General features: G+C 40.4%; 1 protein-coding gene across 5 annotated transcripts in view; it reads left to right on the top strand.

The window, feature by feature from the left end:
• LOC111871282 (protein kinase C and casein kinase substrate in neurons protein 1) overlaps positions 1-27,023 on the top strand; it is a 157,392-nt gene that overhangs the window by 108,309 nt on the left and 22,060 nt on the right. For all 5 annotated transcript variants that reach the window (XM_023864270.2, XM_023864271.2, XM_023864274.2 and 2 more), the window contains exons 2-4: positions 16,267-16,508; positions 19,729-19,877; positions 25,810-25,998. In XM_023864270.2, the coding sequence (XP_023720038.1) occupies positions 16,295-16,508; positions 19,729-19,877; positions 25,810-25,998 (552 nt within the window). In that variant the 5' untranslated portion in view covers positions 16,267-16,294. The remainder of the gene's footprint in view (positions 1-16,266; positions 16,509-19,728; positions 19,878-25,809; positions 25,999-27,023) is intronic.

Genomic DNA, 27,023 nt, shown 5'->3' with positions numbered 1-27,023 from the left:
ATGGAGTGTTTTAACTTGTTAATAATATAGGGCTATTATAAATTATTTGAGTGGTAAGAAATAGTTTATTTTCGAAACGGTTACAGATAAAAAACAAAATAACTCGAAAGCAGCAAGGAAATGCATGAAAATTTCTTGATCAACACTAATTGTAACATGCCAGCCGTATGATTTGCATTCAGGTTAAGCATGACGCAGAACTTTCTTGAATTTATAATTTAAATGCATTATTAAACAATCAGAAATTGTTCTTTGGTACAGTGGTTTTTAGATTTTGATTTGTATTGTCAACGTTTGTTATGCATAATTACGATTCCTAATATATAAGCGCGGCCGGCACGTAACTCTGACAACCTTACCGCCATCTTTGAGCAGATTGTCTAGATAATGTGGGACCCTCAACATCTCACAACCCTATGGGCCTCCACGGCCTGTTACAGGGATATACACACACACCGGTTCATCATCGATGGCTTCATTCATTATGTGTTACGTTTTGTTTTCATATGCTGTTATTATTTTATAGCAAGGATTTTTGGGGTGGGGTGAAGCAGCCCAATTGGTGTTTCAGCCATTAACTGGCCTATTGTACCAGTCCCGGAAGATAGACGATGAGTGTGGAGTAGTCGGTGGAATGAGAATTGGCAGGGGAAGCCGAAGTACTCAGCGAAAACCAACCCCAGTGCCACTTTGTCCACCACAGATCCCACATGACTTGACCTAAGCTCGAACTCGGGTCGCCGCGGTGGAAAGCCGACGACTAACCGCCTGAGCTATGGCAAGGATTTATATAGATATAAATTTATGAACATGTATAGTTTCCTACCTCTGTTTCGTGAGGTGAAATTTTGTGATGTGCCGTCATGTGTCCTTGACAAATTAGGGTGTGCCGCGGGTGAAAACCGGTTTCAGCAACACGGTCTGAAAGTAAACACAGATAAAAGCAAGTAGATACACCGATATGTCTACGTATCACCATCAGAATGCCAGATAAAATCATGGTAAAAGCTCTGAAGATTAATCGTTTGAAGAGGTGGCATATTTGAGTATTTTCTCGTACAGTATTGAGTCAGAATCGCTTTTACGAAGAAGGTATATTAAGCTGGCGAGAGACGAATGCAAAGTGAAACTGTCAGGTGACGGATAGCTTGGCGCCTTGTATTCTCTCCATGAGGCGCGTCCCATTGTACTGTCAAAACAGACAGTAAACATGTGTAAACAAAAGCAAACTCCGTGGCCTGTAGTCCGCAAGCGAACTATACCGACCTAGTGACCGCCGCTTGTCGGCGAAGTTAGTGTCAACTTTTGCTGATAGAGGGTGTAACGCGACCAGAGCAACGAATCCTCACGGCCGTTAATCTTGGTTTCCTAGACCGGACCCGATATTTCCTTGAAATAGCTCCTCAACTATCCTCACGAGGCTGAGTGGACCCCTTTCCAGACCCACTACTTCTCAGAAAATTTGGTGGCGCCGGGAATCGAACCCTGGACCTCTGGATCTGACCACTAGGCCACAGAGGTGGCCAGTAGACATTTGTAATGAAGAACAAGTATTTTTATAGGCAATACTAATATTAGGCTTATTTACATCTGTACCCCTCATTGTGACATCTGAACACAATCTAAGCATGTACAACCTTTCAGCACTGGAAAGCGATTGTGTTAATAGAATGGAAATAGCCACTGGCTACGGGCTGGAGGACGGAGGAGTCGAAGTCTTGAGTCCCGATGGGGCAAGAATTTTCACTTCTCCATGTTGTCCAGACCGGCTCTGGATTTCACCCAACCTCCTATACAATGGGTACTGGGTGCTCATTCCTCTGGGGTAAAGCGACCGGGGCGTGGAACTGACCATTCATCTCCAACTAGTGCCGAGGTCAAGAAAATGTGGATCTACTCCCCATGCTCCTTCGTGGATTAGTGCTTAATTAGTTAAGCACAGGGACAAATTTACCTTACCGTAGTAGTTATTGGCTATTACTGTGACTGTCTTGAAATTCTCGTGTGCACTCAAAAATCCTCTCAATGCCACAGAAGCGTGCAGTTGGTGATCCGTGTTGTAGAGTGTTGATACACAAATTGCTGTACCCGTGGTGTGATGTCACAAGAAATTCCAGCCGACTGCGCACTTTCTCATTACTCTTTGGATAATTGCGTCACGCGTAGTATGCAGCATTAAAATACACAACCACTCGTGCAGGTAAAACCGATACACAAGACGTGCTGTTTACACATTCAAGCTTGTATTTGTGAATTTGACCTTAATAAAATGTATTGACGAAGTTATAGTTTAAATTGGGCAACTTTGACGAACTACCACTTCAAAATGAAATTGTATCCTAAAGTTTTCGTTACGGTGTTGTTATATTATCGCAACATTGTCTAACCTGTAAAGGGGCAGAAGACGAAATTAAAAGAACCGAACGAAAGTGGTGGTGATCTGATTGCATGCGACTGTCATGCATTCCCTTGGAGGGACCAAGGAAAGCAGCAGAAATTCCGCCAGATTAGATTTTTTGTTATAAATTACACAATATTGGTGTCAATGGGAAGCGGTTTCTGCAGTATTTCACTGCGTCACATCGCCATGTATCCACCTGCATTTCCTGCGTATAGAGTTTACTTGTATGCAGTCTGATTTCAACACTGCCGACTGCTCAGTGCAGGAAGCCATGCAGACAATTTTGGAATTCCTTGATTTTTTTCAAATTCTTCGAAAGTCTTGGTATTTCTCTCTTCATTCCCCGTCATCCCCACAAGACAAGACAACGTGTGAAGTCAGGGGTTCTTGAAGGGCAATATTTTTGGGATGTAACGCCCTGTGGTGCCGTGAAAGTCAATCGACGTTTCGGAGCAACATGCCGCCTCCATCTTTAGGATCGAAGAACTCTGCTGTCTACTTGTTTCATCCTGGTTTCTTGGTTGTCTTACTCTTAGGGCTAGGGCACACCAAGGAAAGTGGCAACCGCAGTTTCCGAGAATTGTTGTCAGCCAGAGTTCAACACATGTTACTGAATGGAGCAACGCAAATTAAGGAAACTCGAAAATTGCGATTGTGTTGCGGTTGCCAATTTCATTGGCGTGTCCTCGCCCTTGGACTCTGAAGACGGAGTTCTGTGTGTTCCTACAAAACGTCGGTCGACTTTCACCGGACTACATGGCGTTATATCCCGGAAGACAAAACTCTTCATAGTCGCTGAAATCCAGCATCAGGGCTTCTTGCAGGCAATTCTGTTGGACTTACCATTCGAAGAATTTGCTTCGAAATGTATCCAGTCATTGTCATACTGGTACATCAAAACGAGTTATGCCTCGCCCTGAATAACAATACGTGACGTGTGTTCTTCCATTCTGAGATTGCTGGCAGCTCTGTGTGGCCCTGTCAGATGTGTGTCTTTGGGGGAAGAAGAGATACAGATGGAATTATGGAGGTGTGCTGTAACACACTAAATGTCTTAAAACTGAAGTGCCGTGTGCTGAAAACAGTTTCCATTTTGCATTATTATTCTGGTGTTTATAAGCAAATCAAATTAGAGGCGTACATTTCAAGCACCATGTACGTATAAGATTGTGTCAGTGGGGAAGTTATCTGTGGAAACTGCAGTGGCCGCGCGGTCTAAAGCATGAACCGCCTTCGCCCTATCGAACAATGGGATCGTGGGTTCGAATCCCACTCGATGCATGTATGTCTGTGTGCTTTTATTATGTGTTTGTGTTGTCCTGTGTAGGTAGCAGCCTTGCGACAGGCTCGAAGGTGTCCTACCGACTGTATAGGATTAAGAAACTGAAAAAGCTGCCAAGGTCCAGAGGGCTGTAGAGCCATAGATACAGATGATAATTATTTTGAAAGTTCGTCCCGTTTGTGGCATTTCAACTCGTGGTTAGCTACGTATTAATACAAAGGATTACAAGATATATGTGGGAATAAAAAGAATAGTGTTATATTTGGTCAAGTTGTGACTGAAAGAAATATATCTTAATTGTTTAGTGGTGAACGATTCAGTTGACCATTATGATGCCCTGTTGCCAGCTGAAGAGGAAAAGAATTTATGAATTTTTGAGAAAGTTTGTGTTCATAGCCAGCTTGACGAAAACCTTTTCTCTGGATAGCAGTTGTATTTCTGCTTAGTGCATATCGTTATTCCCCTCACCCCCCAGTTTAATTCCTTCGTATAAATGTACCTACCTTCCAGAACTTTCAAATTTATTGTGGTAGTAAGGTATTTTTGGCCAAGTTTGGTTTTAACAATTCCCGTTGAAATTTCAGAGGACATTATGCTAACATGTTATAAAATAAGAAATTTATTTCGTTGCAGTTTATTTTCTGAAGCTCTTCGCGAAAAACTGGCGCTTTCGATTGAAAAATATGTGCCTATAAATACACGAAATCAAATCGCCATAAAAATTGTAACGAAACAAACAAAACGAACAGTTAAAGCTTTACAAACTGAAATAAAAGAATCCGATACATGCTTATATCATTGTTAATTAAAGATATTATTTCCAAAATTAAATAAGCAAAGAGAAATAAATGTCTCGTTTGCCATGTATTTTGTACCTACTAAGTAGAGCCTGGAGCTGGTGCTGAATGTTGGCCCTCCGTTTGCATTTTACACACAACAGTTTTTACATAAATTTATAGAATTCAATTACCAAATCTCCGAGTTCAGAGAATTCGAAGGGACGTTTATTATGCGTTGATCTGTCCTTCGCCTAAGACCTCGCGGCCGCCGGGTCCAGCCTTTCGGTAAAGCTATATGGGTAGACCGTGATCTGTCTCATCCTGTATAATTCTTGACAGGTTATAATTATAATTTGGATTGCCCTTAGCTTCATCGAATCACCAAATGGAATACGTTGGATGAAGACAGTGTTGTGTATTAAAAGGACTTAACGTTCTGTCCAGATAAAGAATGCTAAATAGACGTTAACCGTTGTTTAATCTGCGAAACTTGAAGTTAATGCGTGACGGTCTTGCTGAGGATTATTACTTGTTGCTGCCTGGCCTATACCCAGAGGGCTCAGAGAATGGAATGTGGTTACCTTCCGGCCTGTTCGACGAGGACTTTGCTTCAGCAGGTACTTCCCACATTACGCAACAAGTGTGGGGGACCAGCTGTAACAATAGTCTTTTCTCTCACATAGCTTTTCCTTCCTAGGATATAGCAGGTGTACGGAACTGTAATCCCCCCCGTCTTCAGGATGCCTCTGTAGACCCCGTATGTTACGTCGTGTGTGTTTGAAACTACACGTTGGGAGCTGGATCAAAATATTGAAAATATAACATTCTGCTGCCGTACGGCTGCAGGTCCAGGAGGTGAATGTTCGATTGGTCAGACACAGTCATTACTAAAACTTTTGTGGTCAGTAATTGGCAGTTCTGCTGTCTAACTGGGTAACGTGCGGGGCACACTGTCGTAGTTGGTTCAGGCCCTGTGCTACAAGCCGGGAGGTTTGCGGATTCGATTCCCGATGAGGTCACTGAATTTTTCAATTTACGTATTATTACCAGCCACACTATGACCCTGGGGTCGACTCAGCCTCTAGTAGAATTGAGTACCAGGAATCTTCCTCATAGTAAGACGTGACCGGCGCATAAGGCTGACCTCACCGCCATCTGTGAGCAGATTGTCTACAAAATATGGGAGCCTCAACGTCTCACAGCCCTTATTGACCTCCACGGCCTGTTACAGGAGTATATCTGCTTTCCCCCCCCCCCTTTCACTGCGCAACGACACTGTATCTAAGTCGTTCATAACGCAACCTAATTTTGAAAGCATGTCCACTTTCATATCCTTCGTATAAAGTTCTAAAACAGAAATAAAGGGCGAAGGTGGGATTGCATTAGAAAGATGCGTTTCATTTACACAGGACACCTCTCGACGATCACGAGAGAAGTAGACCCCCCTGAGTCTTATCTTCATTAATGTTAATATTCCAGCGCTCACTAGGTCTCCATTGAGCTGAAACCGCCCTGGAATTTTTTAACAATAAACCTCTCCATGCGATATGTCGCAGACAAGTGTCGTCCGCAAAGAGGGCCAGGTGAACATCATGTGTTTGGGGGGCATAATTTATATACAAGTTGAAAAGAGTAAGGGAAAGGACTGAACCTTGTGGCACCCCTGCTTGCATTTCCCTTGGGGTTGACAGTTCGCCTTCAACCGAAACCCTGAATTTACGTTGAGAAAGAAAGGACCTAATAAGCTTGGTTAAACTGTTCGAGAATTCCAATTTTGATAACTTATACAGCAAGCCTGAGTGCCACGTGGTATCAAAGGCTTTTTAGATGTCCAAGAACACTGCAGCCGTAGACATTTTATTGTTGAAATTAAGGGTCACGTGGTCCGCCAGCCTCATACATTGCAGTGTCGTGCTGTGACGTGCACGAAAACCAAACTGGCTTGCGTTGAGCAGGCCTCTTTCTTCAATATCTTTTTGTAGTAATTTCAAAATTACTTTTTCGAATAGTTTTCCTGTCGTGGACAGGAGGCTGATCGGACGTAAATTTTGCGGGAATTTCAGGTCTTTACCGGGTTTAGGTAAAGTTATTACTCTTGCTTCCTTCCAAGTATTTGGAAAATGAGAGAGCCGAAGACAGTGATTAAATAAATGAGTTAGGTGAACCAGTGGTCGCCTTGGAAGGTGCCTCAGGCATTCAGTTGGGATGCCGTCAATTCCACAGACCTTTCTCAATTTCAATGAATTTGTCATTTTTCTACGTCACATGGTCTGATCCTTTGAGGGGGTTGGTCGTCTACGGTTTCGAGCAGAGCTTGAACTCTAGCCTCCACCCACTGTCGTCGGACAGATCGTGCGGCGTGAACTGAATTTCCAGACAATCAGCATTTGCGTTGGCTTTTTCGAATGGGTGAAATTTAAGGCCTAATATATCCAAGTCCAAGTCCAATAGCATTTATACTAAATTTCGTATTGTAACGTGTATATCTAGGCAACCGCTCAGTAAACACATTTCCTAGATTACGCAGTCAACAGAGGGAGCTGTTGGTAGGTAAACATTGTTCCCGCTGCAACGAATTATAGTGACAGTGGATTTGAGACAAAGGCATCCACAGTAACGACGAAAAATGTTTTTATATTTTGAGAAGTCGTTACCGTGGATATGCCTTTGTCCCAAATTTGTTGCCACTATACTTCGTTGCAGCGGGAACAATGTTTACCTAGCAACATGGCCCTCTGTTGACTGCGTAATCTAGGAAATGTGTTTATTCAGCCGTTGCGTAGCTATACACGTAACAGTAGTAAATTTGGTACAAGTGCTGTTTTGTAAGTTTTATATCTGGCTTATTGGAGAGTAGACACCGGGTAACAGATTTCAGACTAGGTAACTACAAGCTTTTCTGTAATTTATTCTCTTATTGGAGAGTAGACACCGGGTAACAGATTTCAGACTAGGTAACTACAAGCTTTTCTGTAATTTATTCTCTTATTGGAGAGTAGACACCGGGTAACAGATTTCAGACTAGGTAACTACAAGCTTTTCTAGAATTTATTCTCTTATTGGAGAGTAGACACCGGGTAACAGATTTCAGACCAGGTAACTACAAGCTTTTCTAGAATTTATTCTCTTAATATAACTGTGAACCTTCGCTTTACTAGCATGTTTTGAAAGATAAACTATTTTTTGTATATAGGCCTAGGTGTACTATGACATTGTTGCTGAGTTTGATTTCCTGTCACGTTCTTATATTCAATTATCTGTTGATGCTTGTAGACGAATCATTACTTGTGTGTGGTTCCGTATTAAACCAGTTAAAGGTTTTAACATTTTTAGTATCGCAATTGATTTGAAAGTGCCACCTTTCCAGTTTGTTTATCATGAAACACTGTTTTCATGTAGGGAAGAATGTATATAATTATGATACTCATTTCAAAGGAAATCTGTCAAAAAATGTTAACTGGTGATCCTGTAAATCAGATGGTCGGCACATGAAATTTATCCATGGCTCCCAAAAGGAATTTTAGTCCCCACTTTTAAAGTAGGAGACCGTACGAGTTGCTGGATTAGTGTTTTGTACGAGGCTAGTTTTTCTTCTATCTTAAGGTATCTCGCCATATTTTGTATCCTCTGTAAAATACAATAATATTTTATTTTTAATTAAATCAGTTTTCCCTGCTTCTTTGTGTCATATTTTCTACTTCACGGGGAGGGTGTGATCAAAAGGCGCATTGAATCATAAAATAAATTTCTCAGGAGAAGGCAGAGCAAATATCTGATGGAAATTTATTGAGAATACTTCATTATGAAAATATGTATTACTCGCATGTACGTGACCGCTGTGTAGAACGTTTCTCGCACATCTGATACATGAGAGTGTGAAACTCTTGCCATTCACTTTGTATCTACATTTTCTGACTTAATAATATGTTTGTTGAGATTGTTTGCAGAGATAAATTGCTGCGTCTTTTGCAGCTCCATTTCTTTTTTGTCTTTTCTAACGAACGACTACACTGCTCCTCTGATTTGATATTTATGTTCTGCTTTTTATTTTTTAGGCTCTTATCTGAAGCACCCGTGAGATGGTAGGACGATCTCACGGTGCTTATGAAAGGCAGTGTTATGTTGCTTTGCGAGGATGATTTTGGCGTTGCTCTGAATAGCTGTATTGTGCAACGTTGTTTCCCAGTGAATATTCCAGCTCAGACTTAATAGATTTTCTTTCGTTACGCAGTACGTGTTTGGTATTTGAACCTACACGTTTTATATAGGTGTCATTGTTGGTCTCTTGCATTAAGGAAGAAACGCAGACCGGGGCTGTTTTAGAGCGGGGTGCTGAGGAGAATATTTGGGTTTAAGAGGCAGTAACAGGAGGCTGGAGAAAATTGCATAACGAGGGGTTTCATAATCTGTACTCCACACCAAATGTTATAAGGATGTAAGATGATAATTATATCAAGCAGGATGAGATGGGCGAGCACCTAGCACGTATGGGAGAGAAAATAGAAGAATATTGTCACCTGAATTAGTGACTATAGACATGGTTCGGATTGTGGAATAGATTTATTGACGACTTACTCGTCGTAACTACAAATAACTATTGCTGATTTTCACACTGCATATCAGTCCACGCCAAGTCTTCTGAGTACAGAGTCACCGCTTAGCAGCTAGTCTGTATGCCACAATATGAAGTTTTTAGGAAATCCCAGCGGAATGAGGCCACTTGGGAGGATAAAATTGAAGTGGATCTTAAAGAAATACGGTGAGACGCTCAGGATAGCTTCCAGTCGCGGGCTTTTGCGAACAGTGTAATGAACTTTCTGGTTCCATAGAATGCGAGAGATTTGTTAGCAGCGTGGGCGACTGTTATCTTCTCAAGATGGCATTGCTGTACCAGTTAGCTGGTTAAAATTACCTGAGAAATCTGCTCAGTATCATATTATTAACATTGTAAAATTAAAATGTACATATCAGAGATAGCCCTTAATTACGAGTGGAACTTCTGCCTTTAATTATCAAGAATCAGTCACAAGTACTTTACTAGTTTTAATAAAATGTTTCATAATAAGGAGGGGCATGTCATGAACCTTCCCGCAACGCTAGAATGCCCTTTTATATGTCTGCATCAATATCGGTGGTGCCGGTGTACCAACAGGTAGGGCATTATTTCTTAATCTGTAGACGCTCTCCCCATACCAGAAAGTATGTGCTCCAGGGACATAATGTTTGGTAGTAATATTTCTCTGTTGGCCCCGCAGTTCCTCCGTATTTCAGCCAAATCGTCAGGGATAAGAAGTATAAAATTTTAATTTGGGCTTTGTAACTTGGAATGACACTAAAACAGATAGATGGAAAAAAATTGAAAAAAAAGAATCTGTCTTATAACATTTACAGTTGTTTTTCAGATGTTACAAAGCAGTGTAAGGAATATCTGGTTTGGAGGCAGTCTTTCTTGTTTTACAATCAGCGCTTAACAGCGCCTGTAACTAGGATTGTCCAGCAAAACTGTTACCGTTGTCAGTATAGAAATATTACATACGGGTCCAGGGTATAGTGGATAAAGGACAGCCAAAATTTAAACATTTTTACATACATGAACGTGTGTAACGTCCATGCATATATCTTGAAGTGACATTTTATTTTGTTGTTACTCGGCCTACCTTTTCCGTCCTTGAGGCTTATGTAATCAGTTTCGTCATCTGCAGTACACACCTTGGCAGTCACAGTGGACAGGGCTGGCCACTGCATTACGGTGTCTTTCTAACAGCGGTTAGTGGCTAATACACGTTTGACCGCTTCGAGTAGCCATGACTTACTGTTAAGTATTCGGGAGTTTCGTAAAGTAATTTACTTTATATTTCAGATCCAGGGTTCAAACTTTTTTTCATGTTTTTCTGTTATTCCAAACAAATGTTCAGCATTACTCTAATAGGACCGCGATAGCTTGGTGTCACGTACTTTCCTATACGTGACTCACTAATAATATAACTCGAAGTCATGTTTATAATCTGAACCATTTCAGTTAACCAAAAAATAATAAACGCACTAAATAAATAAATAATAAAGCCGAAGTGATTAAATTCACGAACGCAGATTCACGAACGCAGAGGGGATAGCCGTCCACGTGTCGTGGTCCACGAACTGTCTCCTTTTATTATAGTTCCACTTTATTCCATTGTATTCGCTGTGCAGCTTTGGCAGAAGCTTACAGAATGGCACTGCTCACCGTTCATATCAACTATGACAGGGTTGATAAACTCAGCAAAAATTATAAGTCCGTCATCAGCTATATCATTGCGTTGAATCGTAGAAATGGAGTGCCAGGTGATCTCATAAATTATACAATATTGGTGATTGCTTATAACAGATAAACACGCGCTTCATGTGTTGTTCACACGTGGAAACATTCGTCTTACTGCATATAACTTCTGTGTTGTACGAGTACGACCGCCTCTGTTGTCTAGTGGTCAGAGTTCCTGCCTACAGATCCAGAGGTCCCGGGTTCGATTCCCGGCGCTACCAGATTTTCTATGAAGTAGTGTGTCTGGAACGGGGTCCACTCAGCCTCGTGAGGATAATTGAGGAGTTGTTTCAAGGAAATAGCGGCTCATGTCTGGAAAACCGAGATTAACGGCCGTGGGGATTCGTTGCGCTGACCGCGCGACACCCTCTATCCGTTAAAGTTGCCACTGACTTCACCGACAAGCGGCGGTCGCTCAGTTTATATAGTTCGCTTGCAGACTACAGGCCACGGAGTTTGTTTTTGTTTGATTTTTTTGTTGTACGAGTACAATGTTGTATTGCCCGTTTTATCCAGTTAAAATTGTTCAATTCCTACGCTGTGAAGGTACATTGAATCGCAATTCACAAATGTTGACCGCAAAAAAAAATATTAATACTTGATATTTATTGCTTTATTTTTTGTGTTGAGGACCTCAGAAGTCATGGAGGTAGTCTGATCACAGCAGTTCTTGGGCCTTCTTCGTCACCTGTTGAGTTGCAGATTTGTTGGGCACTAGTCCTGTTATTTCTCGTTTCTGTGGCTCTATTTCTATATTAGGTCTGCATTTCCTCACACTTCATTTTCGCCCTGTTTTCCTTACGCTGCCGAAGGGAAGGCTTGTGCTGTATGTCGGTCTTTCTGTTCCCATTGAATTACATTTGAACTATATAAAATTTTAAGATCTTCGTATACGCAATAAGATAGAATTCTACTTTTTAACTCTTGGCTGATTTTACGTACCTCGGCATGAAGACCGTGTGATGAGAGCCTGAAACCTATATATGAGCCTTCTAGTTCTGTGCCGCCAGTAATGCTAAATGGTGTTGCGAACGCTTTATCTTCAATCAGGCTTTTGATTTTCCTTGTGGATGATGGTTACAATACCTCCACTGTAGCCCTGTGAGTCGTAGAAGGCGACGAAAAGGGAACGCATTGCCTGGGGTTATAACTGTTCACCAAGTTAGTGGGGGACATAGCGGCCTCCGTAGTCTAGGGGTAACGTTCCCACCTCGTGACTCAAGGTACGCGGGTTCAAACCCGGCAGAGTTCGTGGAATTTTAAGGGCGGAAAAATTCAGGGAACAAGTCCTCCGGGAGGGACTTTAAGCCGTGGGTCCCGTGTCGTAGTCTGTAACGCCTCTGGTAGATGGGGGAAGCATCGAGATACCGCTAAGCCAGTAGAGGCCGAACTCTCTGGCTGAGTCGGGACTGTTGGCACGCACCAGTACCGGTAGGGAATAGAGACTGGTAGAATATCATAGGGGGACGCACACTGGACCAACAGTTGGTCTAAGTGCATGGGGAAACCCACCCTCTCCAATACAGTACAATACAATACAATAGTGGGGGACATACAGAGGCCTGGCCCTCCGGGTTGGGGATTGAACGCAAGGCTGACGACCATGCTGTGTAAAAGGAAATATTTTTGCGAAATCCGAAGAAGTGAAGACCAGATCGTCTACAGATCTGAGAGAATCTTTGAAGGAAGGCTGTGACTCAAAAGGGGCTGTCTTTCAGATTATGATGATGATGATGATGATGATGATGCAACTACTCTGAATGTCTTTCGTGGTGAAATTGGAGTAATTGTTGCATTCAATCCGCATAACCATTTCGGCTGAAAAGAACATCTTTTAAGTAACCAAAGAAATCAGTAACATTTCGAAATGACGATCGAAAGGAAAACAGAAGATTCTCGGTATGACATCCACGAGAATGCGCAGTAGTGAATGGTGTGCGTGGGATGACGGCTGCGGGCTGTAATGAGGCAGATGACCTCGATGAGCAAGATTTTCGTATAATATTACCTCGGCAATCTAATTGCACAGTTGCATAAGCCTTGAATGATAATGAATTGGCGGTAGGAAAACTTGTAAATGATGTCTGAACTGGTTGGATTTAAATTAGCAGCGGGAGGGCTGGATTCAACGTAGGGAACAAGTTAGGCAAGTTAGACACGTTTAGTGGTGCCATTGTTGCTGCTGTAGATCCTCTGGCAGAGTGACAGCCCTGATAGAGCTATAAAGCTCAACGTATATTTTTGGTTTCAGTGTTAGAAGCCTGTGTCAAATCTCACCTAAAGCAGTTCTCGCGGAACGCGGGTAATGGAGGCGTGTAGAGAAGCAGTCACTTCGTTAGAAAACACGGAAGGAAAACTAAATGTCGGTTAAAATAAATTATGGTACCAACTGGGCCCTCTGCAAGGCCCTCGTCCCGTTGGGAAGTAGGGAATCGTACAGTTATGATAGTGTATCTCATCTCTGCAAAGTTTCCTGAAGACGGATAGATTTTAAAATTTATGTTTATTTATTTTAGATACAGCAAATGTGCGTGGGCCCATAAGGCCCACATAACAAGGGAAATCGGCAGCTTAACGTAGTTCAAAGGAGGTACCATATTTCAAAGTTTTAATGGCAATCATCACATTGCCCTTAAAAAACTCCGTCGCTTAAGTCCGCAAGCGAACTATAGCGACCGAGCGACCGCCGTTTGTCGGCGAAGTTAGTGCCAACTTTTAGCGGATAGAGGGTGTTGCGTGGTCAGCGCAACGAATCCCCACGACCATTAATCTCGGTTTTCTAGACCGGAGCCGCTACTTTTTCATTCAAGTAGCTCCTCATTTATCCTCACGAGGCGGAGTGGACCCCGTTCCAGACCTACTACTTTCAGAAAATCTGTAGGGCTGGGAATCGAACCCGGACCTCTGGATCTGTAGCCAGGAACTCTGATCACTAGACCACAGAGGCGGTCATCACATTATTCTTCTGAGTATTAAACCCGCGAAATTATTATTAATTGTCGACGACTACTTAAACGCTTGTGAGAAATATGCGCAGGTCAAGATAAATCCCTGCATAACCGCTGGATTAAAGTAAAAGAACCGGAAGTCTCCCCGATTTTCGGAAGTACATTCTGTGTACTGTAAAGTTACCCCCCTCCCCGGAGGGAACGGAAACATTTATTTAATTACGACTACAAAGGTAGACTGTGAGGCCAATCCGCCCCCCCCCCGTATGATGCGTGAAAATTTTCACTGACCTCCATTTGTTGCGAAAATTAGAACATGTGGGAGACCTTACCTCCATAACTTCAATATTCTGATAATATTTTATATGGGTCAGGGATAGATCTTGGCAGCCATTGTGAACGTAAGAAACACTATATTTAGCAAGCCTACAATTTAAATTAGGTGCTCAGATATTACGATTAAGATTTCTCATTCTTTCACTCATTTAACCACTGAACACAATGATATTTGTAGACAGAAAACCACAAGGAACGTACAAGTTGGCACAGGAATGTTTCTTTTAATATGGAGTTCTATTCATAATATTATATTTCAGCATCCTGTTGCATTGATGCATCACTCTTGCACTTTTTCCCGTCTCCAGTGCCTTATATAGCCGAAACGTGTCGCAGCAATAAAATAAAGTGTCATTTTAATGTTTATGTCGCATTAGAGGGGGAAACTAGTGGACGAGTGACGGAATTCTGTGTGGCGAATTCAGAGGATGTATCGCGGTAGGTAAAGGGGAATATTACATGCGGGATAAAAAGCCGGAAGTATAAACAAGTGCAACCATTAATGATAGAAGTATCGTAACTATGAAATTAACCTGAAAAGGTTCTTACACTGAGTTTCTTGGCTCTATCGTAGCGAGAAGGAGTACAGTGTATCCTTAAATGGTTTAGGTCTAGTGACTCTCTTTTCAAGGAAGCAGATAAACGCAGTGACCATACATGGAACTTCGTACGAAGATGCGCTGCTGTTTTATAAACTGGAAGAGTCTGGATAATTAACGGTGTTTTAGCGCTTGTAATACAACCTTCACTGGAAAATTACTCCTTTACAGTTATATCTGTTCCGCCCGCCACCCATCTATCTTGTGTGTCGTATAGGTTGTCTACTAATAAGGCGGAAACATGAATGAGGATGTAGAGACCCATCTTTTTCCTGTAAGCTAAATTAACTGAAGATTATATGACTTCTATTGATGGAGTGTTATAATTAATGAATATTTTCCCTACATAATTTTCCCAATTTTAGCTGGAAGAGCAGAATAGTTGCAGCTAGTTCTGGTGTGCCCTTTAGTTAGTCTCATGTTTTCAAAACAATCGTAATTCATAAATTCATCGAGCTACCGTAAAATGTTGAATAATTAAATATGTAGACATTGATGAGAGAAAGCACTGAAGCATCGTTATGAATAATGTTTCTTCCGGCGTTACGAAGAACCATGCTCCAATCTGGTTACGGATTCATGCCCTAATTGCAACCCAGAATTCTACATTACAGAATGGCATTTACTTTGTTACATACTGTGACATGACGTCTGAAAGCCTGAATAGTTTCAGAAGTAAAGTTGTCCATTTCTAGACAATTGTCGGTAAACACCTTTCCACGGCGACCGAAACGCGCTTCCACGTTGCTTCCCTGTCCATAATTTCTTATATGCGAACCGAAATCAGGACTGGCAGACAGTTGAACTCGTGTCCTTTACTACCCGATACCGGGGTGACAGCTTGCTGTGTATGAACTATGGACTTTTTGGCTAAAAATCTGTATAGAGTCAAAAATTTGAAGTAAAGTAAGATGTATGTAAGTTTTGAGGTTTTCACGGCGATGACTATGAAAAAAGTCGTTTTCTCGGATCTGGCGCCGTGTATTCTTGGTTTTAACCGACGTTTCGGAGGAACATATCGCCTCCATCTTCAGAGTAGTTGAATTGCGTGCGAATACAGATAGCTGTAGCTGCAGCTGTAGCAGCTGAGAACGACTTTCTTCAAAGTAAGATGTAGTTTGACCTAACATCTGGTAGGCGTTATACCCTCACAAAAATCCCAGCGAAATTAGAATTATGTAACAGAATATTTCGAACCTGTTTCTTAGATGGGAATGGAAATATGAATTAAAATGTAATGCATTCATTCATCAATGGCTCTACAGTCCTTTGTTGGGCCCTGGCCTCTTTGTCAGTTTCATAATCTTTTTACGCAGACAGTTATGTTGGAAAGAAGTTATAATGTTCGACTGTGTCATCAATTGAAATGTGTGATGTGAATAGTGTGTGTTCCTTTTGCCAGACAAGCAGAATAGTTGGTGGGTGGTTTTCAGATAATCTTCCTGCAGTACAAGTACTACTATCATATCCCAGAATTGAAATTGCTGGCAGGCAGGATGAAATGAGTATGATGAAACAGGACATGCAGTACATATAGAAAGTTAAATTTGTTGACATACCTCCTTGAAAAATTATATAGAGTGGTGTTGAAATTTTAGCTGATACAGTATCTTTTTTTTCCAGGTGGACTGTGGGGTGAATATTCGTAAAGATGTCTCACCACAGTGACGACAACATGCTGATAGCAACCAGCGACTCATTCTGGGAACCTGGCAACTATAAGCGAACAACAAAACGTATTGAAGATGGATACAGACTGTGTAATGACCTTATGACCCTCATTCAAGAAAGAGCAGATATTGAGAAGGCATATGCAAAGAGCTTGAAGGGTTGGTCAAAAAAATGGAATGACTTGATTGAAAAAGGTATTTAAATGTTTGTAAAATTTGAAACCAATTTCCTAGTAGCCAATCCATTCAAAAGTTTTTGGTCGATTCTAGTAGATTCTAAAGGGTTCTGACGATGGTGTATAACACTCATAAGCACTGGGTTTTTGGGCTTTGTCCATTGTCCGGTATTCTAAAAACCTAGAGAGCCTAACGTTTCAGAAACTAGATCTATTTCTATCCTCAGGTGAAGAGGAGACACCTACTCGGTAGGGTCCCTTAAAAAGAGATAACCCCAATCACCAGACAGCCTATGTCATTATAACTACAACTATATAAATGCCTGAGACCAGGTTTTGACAGAGGGAGATAACTTTAAAAATGTACAGTAAAAATTCTGATAAAGCATGCACAGACTTGAAACTAAGTTTGAAGGGAGGTGAATACCAAATGATGGACAAAGTCCAAAAACCCAGTGCTTCTGAAGAATTTTTTGATCCAGAAGGTTTAAATATATTTGTTTTGTAGTGGTCTTAGGTGTATTTGAAAAGTTTTTTATTGTGTTACTAAAACTTCACTCCTTTCAGAGAGTAGACAGTATGCTATGTAAGGAAAAAGATTGGACTCTTGTTAGTCTCTCATTGTCTTATTTTAAGTACATATATTTACCCATAGTTTTACCTGGGCTTTTCCTCAGTATAAATCTACACAAACCCCCACCCCCAATATACTCGTATGTTGGTCATTGGAAAGCACACTGCTGCACTCTGTCCCTGTCAGGCTGCACAGTGATGGCAGGAACTGAAATATTTTTACAACCTTTATAATCTCTCAGCAAGCTATGAAATACACCTGTACAATCACGAAAAACTGGCAGAAGGCTTTACATGTAGCAGTTACTATTTCCAAAGAACGTATATTAAACCTTATTGACTTTCCAGAACTTCGTGTGGTAAGGTAAAGCTATCCTTGTAACAGGGCATGAAGCCCCATAGGGTTGTGAGACATCAAGGCTCCCACGTGTTTTAGGCAGTCAGCTCACAAATGGCGGTGTTTACATGCCGGCCACTCTTTACCCCCCAGGAAGATTCCTGTGTACTCATTTCTCTTAGAGGCAGAGTTGACGCCAGGGCCATAGTGCGACTGAAAGGGTTAGGTAAACTGAAGAAAAGAAAATTCAATGACCTCATCGGGAATCAAACCCACGACTTTCGAGCTTTTAGCGTAGTGCCTCAACTAACTACACTACTGCATGGATACAACCATATTTTAAGCAATTGTTCATAACTTAGTGAGTTCCCTTAGAATCAGTTGAGACTTACATTTCAGAAACCATGCCTTAACCTATCGTTAGGCATTTACATAAGTTGTACCGTTAGGATAGAGCAGCAAAATCTGGTGCCGTACAGCGTTAAATATGTGTTGGGAAGTCTTGAGTATGTGGTACCCGAAATGTGAAATTAGACCATTACATTCGTAACAAATTCAAATTGTTAACATTTGTGCTCATAGCTGCACACCACTACAACACAGCTTTCTCATTTAAGGAGGAAATTACGCAGTATACCCCTAAAATTTGGAGTTCCTCAGCATGAAAATATTTTAGGTACTTTATATATCCCTGTGAAAATGTGTTTATCTGTGGGTCAGAATAATGTAATTACAGTTTTGTGATGGCACCCTTCATGTCATTGAAAGTCTGGTTGTCTCCAAACCAGTAAAGAACAAGTGGAATGTACCCATAGCATAACATTGCTAGTATGTTGCTCTGTTATTACCCCTAGAGCTTCAGCCATTGGTAAAAAAAAACATTGTTATATACACGTTCAATCTGATTTTTAAAATAAATTTTTCTCAGCTCTGTAGTTCAAAGTCATGACTTTATTTTTATAATTTGAAGACATCTCATATATTCTGTTACGCAAAATACCTTGCTCTAAAATACTGTCACGTGTTGGGTGTATAACGCGACAAATAACTTCACGCCATATTGGATATGGCGAATTTATTGCACATTCGCTCTTACAGTCACACAGTTTACAATCTCACAATTACTGCCATCGGCAGTATCACAAATACTAGACTGCAATTAACTAGTTACTCTTTCTCTAGTAACTGGCTCAATACTCTCTGATTAACCACTCACTACTCCTGGAGAGTGTTCGCTGCTCCTTATTTAGCCTCGGCACGGACAACACAGAAAACAGTTACGTGATAAGTACCACTGTTGCTTAACGTCGTGTTTACCTATTGCTTAGCAACAGTCGTTGCACGGACTCCCCGCCGTGTTTACAAAGGCGTTGCTGGGCAACGTTGCCGAGAGTTGCTTATTGCTGCATAGCAACTTCGGTGTCCCCTGTTACGTCACCGCAGGTGAGGGGGTCGGGGTGTTTACCGAGCGTTGCGCCGTTACTTCACAATACCGAAATAGGGAGAGAAAAGACTGTAAAGCACTTTCATGTCCATGTAATAAATAAGCAAGGACTTTCAGATCAAAACTCCTATTGCATATATTTTTAGCCCCATAGATCTGTTACTTACTACTGTTGTTAGGGCCGCGCCATAGCTCAAGCGGTTAGTCGCTGGCTTCCCACCGCGGCTGCCCGGGTTCGATCCCAGGTCTGGTCAAGTGGGATTTGTGGTGGACAAAGTGGCGCTGGGGCAGGTTTTCTCTGAGTACTTCGGTTTCCCCTGCCAATCTTCATTCCACCAATTGCTCCACAATCACCCTCACCTATCATCTGGGGCTGGTGCAATAGGCCAGAAGGGGCCGCAGTACAAGGGACTTAGTTCCACCCCACTAGCATTAAAATAATACTACTGTTGTTCTCATTATATTTTACTGAATGTTATGAACCCCGTGGAGTGGTTCAAAAATTGAAATTGGGGTTCATGAACACACATGCACATACACTCGTGCATGTGTGTGCACACACACACAGACACAGCATGGCAATATTGTAGGCCAGCTGTCTTTCTGTAAGAATTCATGTGGGCAAAAAACTTGTGTGAACCGCCATGCTAGTGTTAAAAGTTAAGCCAAAGTTCATACTGTATCCCCTCAGCCTGTAGCTGTTTACTCACTGAATTAAGAAATTAAGATGCTTGTGTTTCTGAAATTAACAAGTCATTTGTAGTTGCTAGTTAGGGGTATTGAAACCAGTGAATGTGTAGTTCAGAGTTTGTTTATAAATAGTGTTCATTTGTAGACTAGCCATCAGTTCAATGCAAATACAACATGTGTCTTGGTTTTGACTAGGTCCTGAGTATGGGACCACAGAAGCAGCCTGGAAGGGAGTTTTAGGTGAGGCAGACAGGTTGTGTGACCTGCATCTGAAGGTCAGGGACAATCTCTGCAATGATGTCATGCAACAAGTTAAAACATGGCAGAAAGATACATACCACAAGGTAGAGAGACTGTCTTTGTTCTGTCTTTTAATGCAGTTTATTTTAGTATTTTATTCTTGTTCAAAAGAGTGACATTTACACACGAGTTTTTAAAATTAAACTTCAATATGCATATTTCATATACACGGCCAGTTGATACAAGATATGTGCAAAATTAAACCTGATATTATGTCTGTACTCATGCTATGAAAGAATGCTATATAAATGCTGTGAAAGTTAACTTTGTGTGATAGCTTTTAAAGTTAGTCCTCAATGTGCATATTTCAAGTACTTGATTCAGTTATGCTGGATTTGTGCAAAATGAATCCCAGTGTGATGAGTTTCAATGCTGATGCTGCAAGAAAATACCAAACTTTAGAAAAATGTTAAATACTATCTTTATTATATATGAGAGGTTCGACATATGTTCTGGTCCAATACTGAATAAATACAAAATATAGGTTTCAAAAATCTCATCTAAATAAACATTTTTCATGAAAATGTCAACAGCTGATGACAGAGACTATAGCTGGCAGATACACCATCTGGTACAATTAATACAACCTGTAACCAGCCCATGCTGCCTCCTGTTGGCACATTGTGTTACCGTAGTCTTGCAGGGCATTAGTGCAGTTTTGTTGTATAAAGATATAATTACACAGCCATCATTAATAGTTTATTGTTTATGCAAGATATATCATCCTTGGGATGTGTAATGGCAGTTCTAAACTTCTTACAATGCTCTGAGTCTGTGAAAAGAAGTTTAAAATTTATATCGTCAATATCATGAGACCAGGAAGATATATAGGAAGATGCTTCAGCAACTTATGATGAGGTGCAGTACTCAGTTATTTCCATTGTTTGGGTGTAATTTCACAAACCTCTCAGTAAGCGCCAGTGACTTTGAAACATGTGTTCTCTGTGAGCACAAGTCAAATGTGATGTATTGCTACCTATTTAATGCTTCAGTTCCATTTCATACTATTAACAGAAACGAAAAACAGAGTAAAGTAAAGATAACATATGACTATCAAGAATTTCATAACAGAAATTACATCACAAAGACAAAACAACTCCGTCCAGTGTGACTATTGAAGTTTTTACTACTTAAAAACTTAACACCCTTACATGTTTCAGTCCCAATAGACCATCATCAGCGGGACATAGATACTTTTTTGGAAACTACTATCACAATGGGTGTTTTGAGTGTTAAAATACATATACATACAATATTTGTAATGCACAGTATATACAAAATCCAACTTTTCCACAACTACAGCAGCTTTCTTGGTATATTAAAGTTTTTAAAATTTTTAAAACTTTGTTATTTAAGTGTAATAATCTTGTTCCACCTGTCTATCTTGAGAAGGAGATTCTTGGTATCGTCCTGTGTTGTTTTTACTGGCGGCACAAGATCAGCCCCATCAAGAAAGACGATAGGAGGAGGGACATGAACCTACTTGGTTTATAAATTTTAACTTAAATAACAAAGTTTTAAAAACTTTATTATACCAAGAAAGCTGCTGTAGTTGTGGAAAAGTTGGATTTTGTATATACCGTATGTCCAAAAAGTATCCGACTTTATTTTTTCTGCTGTAAGTAATGGCCAAAGGGGTGGGGAAACTGAGCGTAGTGGTAGAAGGGACTTTCATGCGCATGCGTGATTTTTTGCTGACTCGCAACACTGCCGGATGCGTCTGTGGCTGCCATATAGCGAAGTGGTGTAACACGTGTTCGTCACATTGTCGTGTCGCTCAAGATGACAGAACGCTTGGAGCAGCGATACTGCATTAAGTTTTTGTCAGAAACTTTGGGATACCCAAGCAGAAACAATTTGCAAAATTTAGCAGGCTTTCGGCGATGATGCAATGGGGGTCACTCAATTTAAAGAGTGGTTAAACTGCTTTAAAGATGGCCGTATGTAGGCAGACAATGAGCAGCGTTCCGGGAGACCGTCAACGAACCAAAATGCTGATGTCATTGAAAAAGTGTGAACACTGATCATGGAGGACCGTCGTTTGGCCATCCGTGAAGTTGCTGATGAGGTTGGGCTCAGCAGACGTTCTGCAAACAATTTTAACTGAGCATTTGGGCATGTGAAGAGGGGTGGCAAAATTTGTGACCAAGCTGCTTTCACCGGAGCAGCAACAACTCCGCCTTGAGGTCGCACAGGACATGCTGGAGTGCAACAGGGATCCTGAGTTCCTGAAGACTGTGATCACTGGTGACGAGTCATGGGTGTATGGATATGACCCGGAAACCAAGGTCCAGGCATCACAATGGAAGCATCCAACATCCCCGAGGCCCAAAAGAGCACGACAGGTTCGGAGCAATGTGAAGGTGATACTGACTGTTTTTTCGATTACCGGGGTGTTGTGCATCATGAGTACGCACCACTAGGCCAGACTGTCAGTAAGGAGTACAACCAAGAAGTCCTCCGCCATCTTCATAATGCAGTTCGGCGCAAGAGACCGGAGCTGTGGGACGCACGTAACTGGCAGCTGTATCATGACAACGCCCCAGCTCATTCATCACACCTGATCCCGGGTTTCCTGGCCAAGCAAGGCATTCCACAGGTTTTCCAGGCTCCTTGTGATTTCTGGCTGTTCCCGAGATTGAAGACACCGCTAAAAGGCTGCCGTTTTGACAGCCGCGAGGACATCATACAGAATGCAATGGCGCAGCTGCACGCCATTCCAAAAGAAGCCTTCCAGAATTGCTTCCAGCGATGGAAGGGCCACTGGGCTAAGTGTGTGGAGTCACAAGGGGCCTACTTTGAAGGAAATTAGGTATTGTAACCACCCAGATACAGAACTTTTCTTTTCCCAGCCGAAGGTCGCATACTTTTTGAACAGAGTAGTATTGTGTGTTACAAATATTGTATGTATATGTATTTTAACACTCAAAACACCCATTGTGATAATAGTTTCAAAAAAAGTATCGATGTCCCTCTGATGATGGTCTATAGGGCCCGAAACATGTAAGGGTGTTAAATTTTTAAGTAGTGAAAACTTCAATAGTCACACTGGATAGAGTTGCTTTGTCTTTGTAATTTGTTAGTGTGACGGACCAGAATGAAACAAATCAAAGAAATTACATCGCTAAATATTCTGACATAGTGACAAGATGAGTTTGACTTTATTTAACAATAATTTCTTGTTTCATGGAAGGCTGGACGTTGTTTTACAGAATGCACAGTTCTTCCTTCAAACTGCATTGCTATGATGACATATCATCATAATATAGATAGTAGTGCATTGACAGGTTTAAAGGCTAACAACATAGGTAGTCAGCCATTCTTTCATTGGTTGGGAATATTTTTCATTTACTTCACTCTTTTATTTCTTCCATTATTAAGTTCTTTTCACATTTGGTTAGTCTCTAGTTTTAAGAATCCAGAAAGTACTATGAATGAAAATGTCTTTTATTACATCTTCAGAAAGTGTATTTCAGAATTATTCAATTTAAGAGTCCTCAGATATCTTCAAACTTTGAAATGAAGTGTCCATTACCATGAAGTAATTTAAAAATGTTAGTTTGTCTTTATGTTTTTGTTTGTTCTTTCATTCTTCGGGAACATTTGTCTGTACTAATTGTCTGATTTAAAGTTTACACTGTTCTACCATATACGTGTATAAAATACAGACAGTAACAGTATGACTAGACAGACTTTATACTGTTTGCTTTAGAACTTTAAACAGTTTGTTGTTGCTCTCTTTTAAATATCATTTTTTGTGTAACTATAAAATCATTAATTAATCTGGTTCATCCACATAACACAAACAAAGTGAATATGAGCCCTGAGTATTAGCCATAATCATTAGAAAGACAGTAAGCACACTTTACTAATGTACATTATAGAACTAAGATTGAACTTGTTAGATGAACACACATTGATTTGTTTGCTGGCAGTCTAATGATTCTGGTAATACTAGAATTGTATAGATGAAGAAAATGAACTGTTTTGTAATGATATCATGCTACTGAATTTTGATTTGCTCCCGTGCAGCGCAGAACAGGCACAGATTTGCCTGTGTGGATTCAGGTACAGTGGCATGACACCCTTTGAAATATGGGTGCACAGGTTCAGTCCTGTGTAAGGCCTGCATATTTGTGTTTCTTGCTATTTCTCTTTATGAACATATTTGAAAAGCATGTTTGTTTAGAAAAACATTTTGTGGCAACTTCCTGTGATGTAGTGACCTAACGTCAGAAAACCAGAGTGAATACTCCCCATCTGAGGATGTGATCACTTGGTAGCTGCAGTGGTAGAACACCTGCCTGACATTGGAAAGTTCACAGATTTCAATCTGTAACCTGGCTACATTTCTCTTTCAACCGTATTCATTAGAACTGTCATTAGGTTCTTATTCTGTAGGCATATAAAACTTTTACATTATCATACAAGATTTGGTTTAACTCTGTGTGAAATAGAAAAATTAATTTATAGTGGAACTATTAAAATTTGTGTCAGCTTTCTTCTCTATACTTCTTTGCTGTATGTTACAATGCATTTCACTAGCTACTAAGTCCTGATGGATATGTGCACATTTCATGTATTTTAAACATGGAAGCAGTTATGTGTACAGTAGACCCTCGATACAAAGTGAGTGTTTGAGGATGGGGGACAGGGGCACCTTCAGTACCTGTATTATAAAGGAAATTGACATTTGTTTAATTTGGCATCAGTTTTATTATGTATTCAGTAGTTATATAGTGGCTAAAATATGTACATGAAATTTAAGGTACGTATCAGACTTTGGTTGAACAGGTAAAAGGGGTGCTCATTAAATTTTACTGTTTGAAGAGAATAATTCCAAGGTTAGAGAACCAGAAACTTGCAACCCATTCATAGCAGACTGTGGACTTAGCCACCTGTACTTTCACGCTGCAACAGTGAAGACTATTATAGAATTTTATGCTGTAAGTGAAACATTTCATAGAAATTTGTATGATCTAAAACCTATGTAATGATGCTGGGGGCATGATCAAAGCCATGGTATATCTGAATGTACGTAGGTAAGTCAATAAGTAAGTTATACATGGATATAGAACTTAAATAAGAGTACTGATTTGAAAAATTCTTTTATTTCTCTACGTAATCTCCATGTACATTGAGGCACTTGTCCCATCATTTCAAAAGCCCCTGAAAACCAGCAGCATAAAATTCTTTGGGCTGCTGTCGGAACCAGGCGGTGACTGGGGTCACGAAGGCATACTGCTCACTGCATTCCAGCCTCAAGGACAAACCATAAATGCCAACTCCTACTCTAACATCCTCAGGAAACTTTATAAGGCCATTCAACAGAAGTGACTAGGACTCCTCACCAAAGGCGTGTTGCTCTTGCATGACAAAGCACGTCCCCGTACTGCAAACAAGACAAATGAGATGCTGCAAAATTTCAAGTTGAAAGTCCTCTAGCATCCTCCGTATAGCCCCGACCTTGCTCCAAGTGACTTCCATTTGTTCGGCCCTCGTACACATCAGCTGAACATTTTCCTGACAATGAAGCTGTAGAAAGGGAAGTCACCGCCTGGTTCTGACAACAGCCCAAAGAATTTTATATTGCTGGTTTTCCGGGGCTTGTGAAATGATGGGACAAGTGCCTCAATGTAGAGGGAGATTCTGTTGAGAACTAAAAGCATTTTTCAAGTCAGTGCTCTTATTTGTTTAAGTTCTATATCCATTTGTAACTTACTTATTGACTTACCCTTGTATATGTATTTGTATATATCAGTGTGTGATATAATGAGGGTCTACTGTACTGTGAAAGTATTTGAAATAATTTAATTAGTCTGAAAACATAAATTCTATAGTGACAGAGTTTTTTGTTTTTGTTGATGTGTCTTTTAGTAATTATTTCTTCCAAAACCTTGATGTTAATGTTAATGTTGTAGCAATTATGTTATGATATTTTCATTTACACAGCTATGATGATTTTTTATTTTTCAGTCAATGATTCAAATAAAAGAAAGAAAAGAAATGGAAGACTCGTTTAAAAAGGCTCAGAAACCATGGTCAAAGCTGTTAGCAAAAGTGAACAAAACCAAGGTGGACTATCATACTGCATGCAAAACTGAAAAGTCTGCATCAAATCAGGAAAGGAATGCATCAGCAGATAGTTCCCTCTCGCCTGATCAGGTATGTATGTTATTACATCCCAAATGTGTAGTTTTCAATTGGATCATTAAATGGATTTCATATAGCATGGTATTCTTAATAAAAAGGAACCTCACTTCTAACATCTATCAGTCAAATTATATCCATATAAAAAATAATAAACACCATGTTAAACTGACGCAGTATACTTGAATATCCTCCTTCACCTTTGGAGGAGTAGACACCCCCTGATAGGAAGGAACAGATGTTAGTCTTGAGAAGTTTCGTAAGAAGGTTCTCAGTGCCCCCACTAAAATACAATTAGTGATAGAAGAAGAGTCAGTATTATAATAAGAGTACTGGGGATATACACTATTCCTAGATAATTTACAGAGAAGTTGCACATATTATCAAATTAATTACAAGAAGACTGATAATTGTCTAATAGAGTAAAATGAGTGTGGGTTAGTCTTTACCTGTATCTGGGGAGGAGGTTAAAGAAATATTAGGAATTGATTTAGAACTTTGGAAAATAGATGTAATTATACTGAGAGATGTTGGGTGTTTGCCAGATTGGTGACAATCCCTACACCTGCCTATTGTTCTACCATCATACAGCATATGTTGGACACTGCAGTACAAACGGAGTAATAATCTGTATTTATTAATCCTTGTTATATCTTTCCAGCGTTCCTCTTCCTTTTCTATTTAATTTCATTGAGTTGTATCCCATTTTAAAGAAAATATGCAAATATCAAATACTTTTTTTCAAAAAGTTACATTCGTCTTTACCCCACCTTCTTGGTTTTAGTATCAACACGTGATACACACAAAATTGAGTGCAAGGAAGGATATACAGTGTAAATATATTTTCAGCAAAATGCTCTACTGCATATGGCTGTCATATTTGTAGTGGTAATATAAACAGTTTTTGGTGAATGGAGGAAGAATATTACAAATAATTGTTATAAAATGAGGAGACTTGTGCCAGGGGGAGATTTCAAAAACTTGACTAGATGTGGGGTACGGTTTTTGATTTCCTTGATACATGTTAAAAATATGTAAAG

This window comes from Cryptotermes secundus, unplaced genomic scaffold, assembly GCF_002891405.2.
Source record: "Cryptotermes secundus unplaced genomic scaffold, Csec_1.0 scaffold825, whole genome shotgun sequence".
NCBI classification, from domain to species: Eukaryota; Metazoa; Arthropoda; class Insecta; order Blattodea; family Kalotermitidae; genus Cryptotermes; species Cryptotermes secundus.
This window is presented reverse-complemented; position numbering and strand designations above follow the sequence as displayed.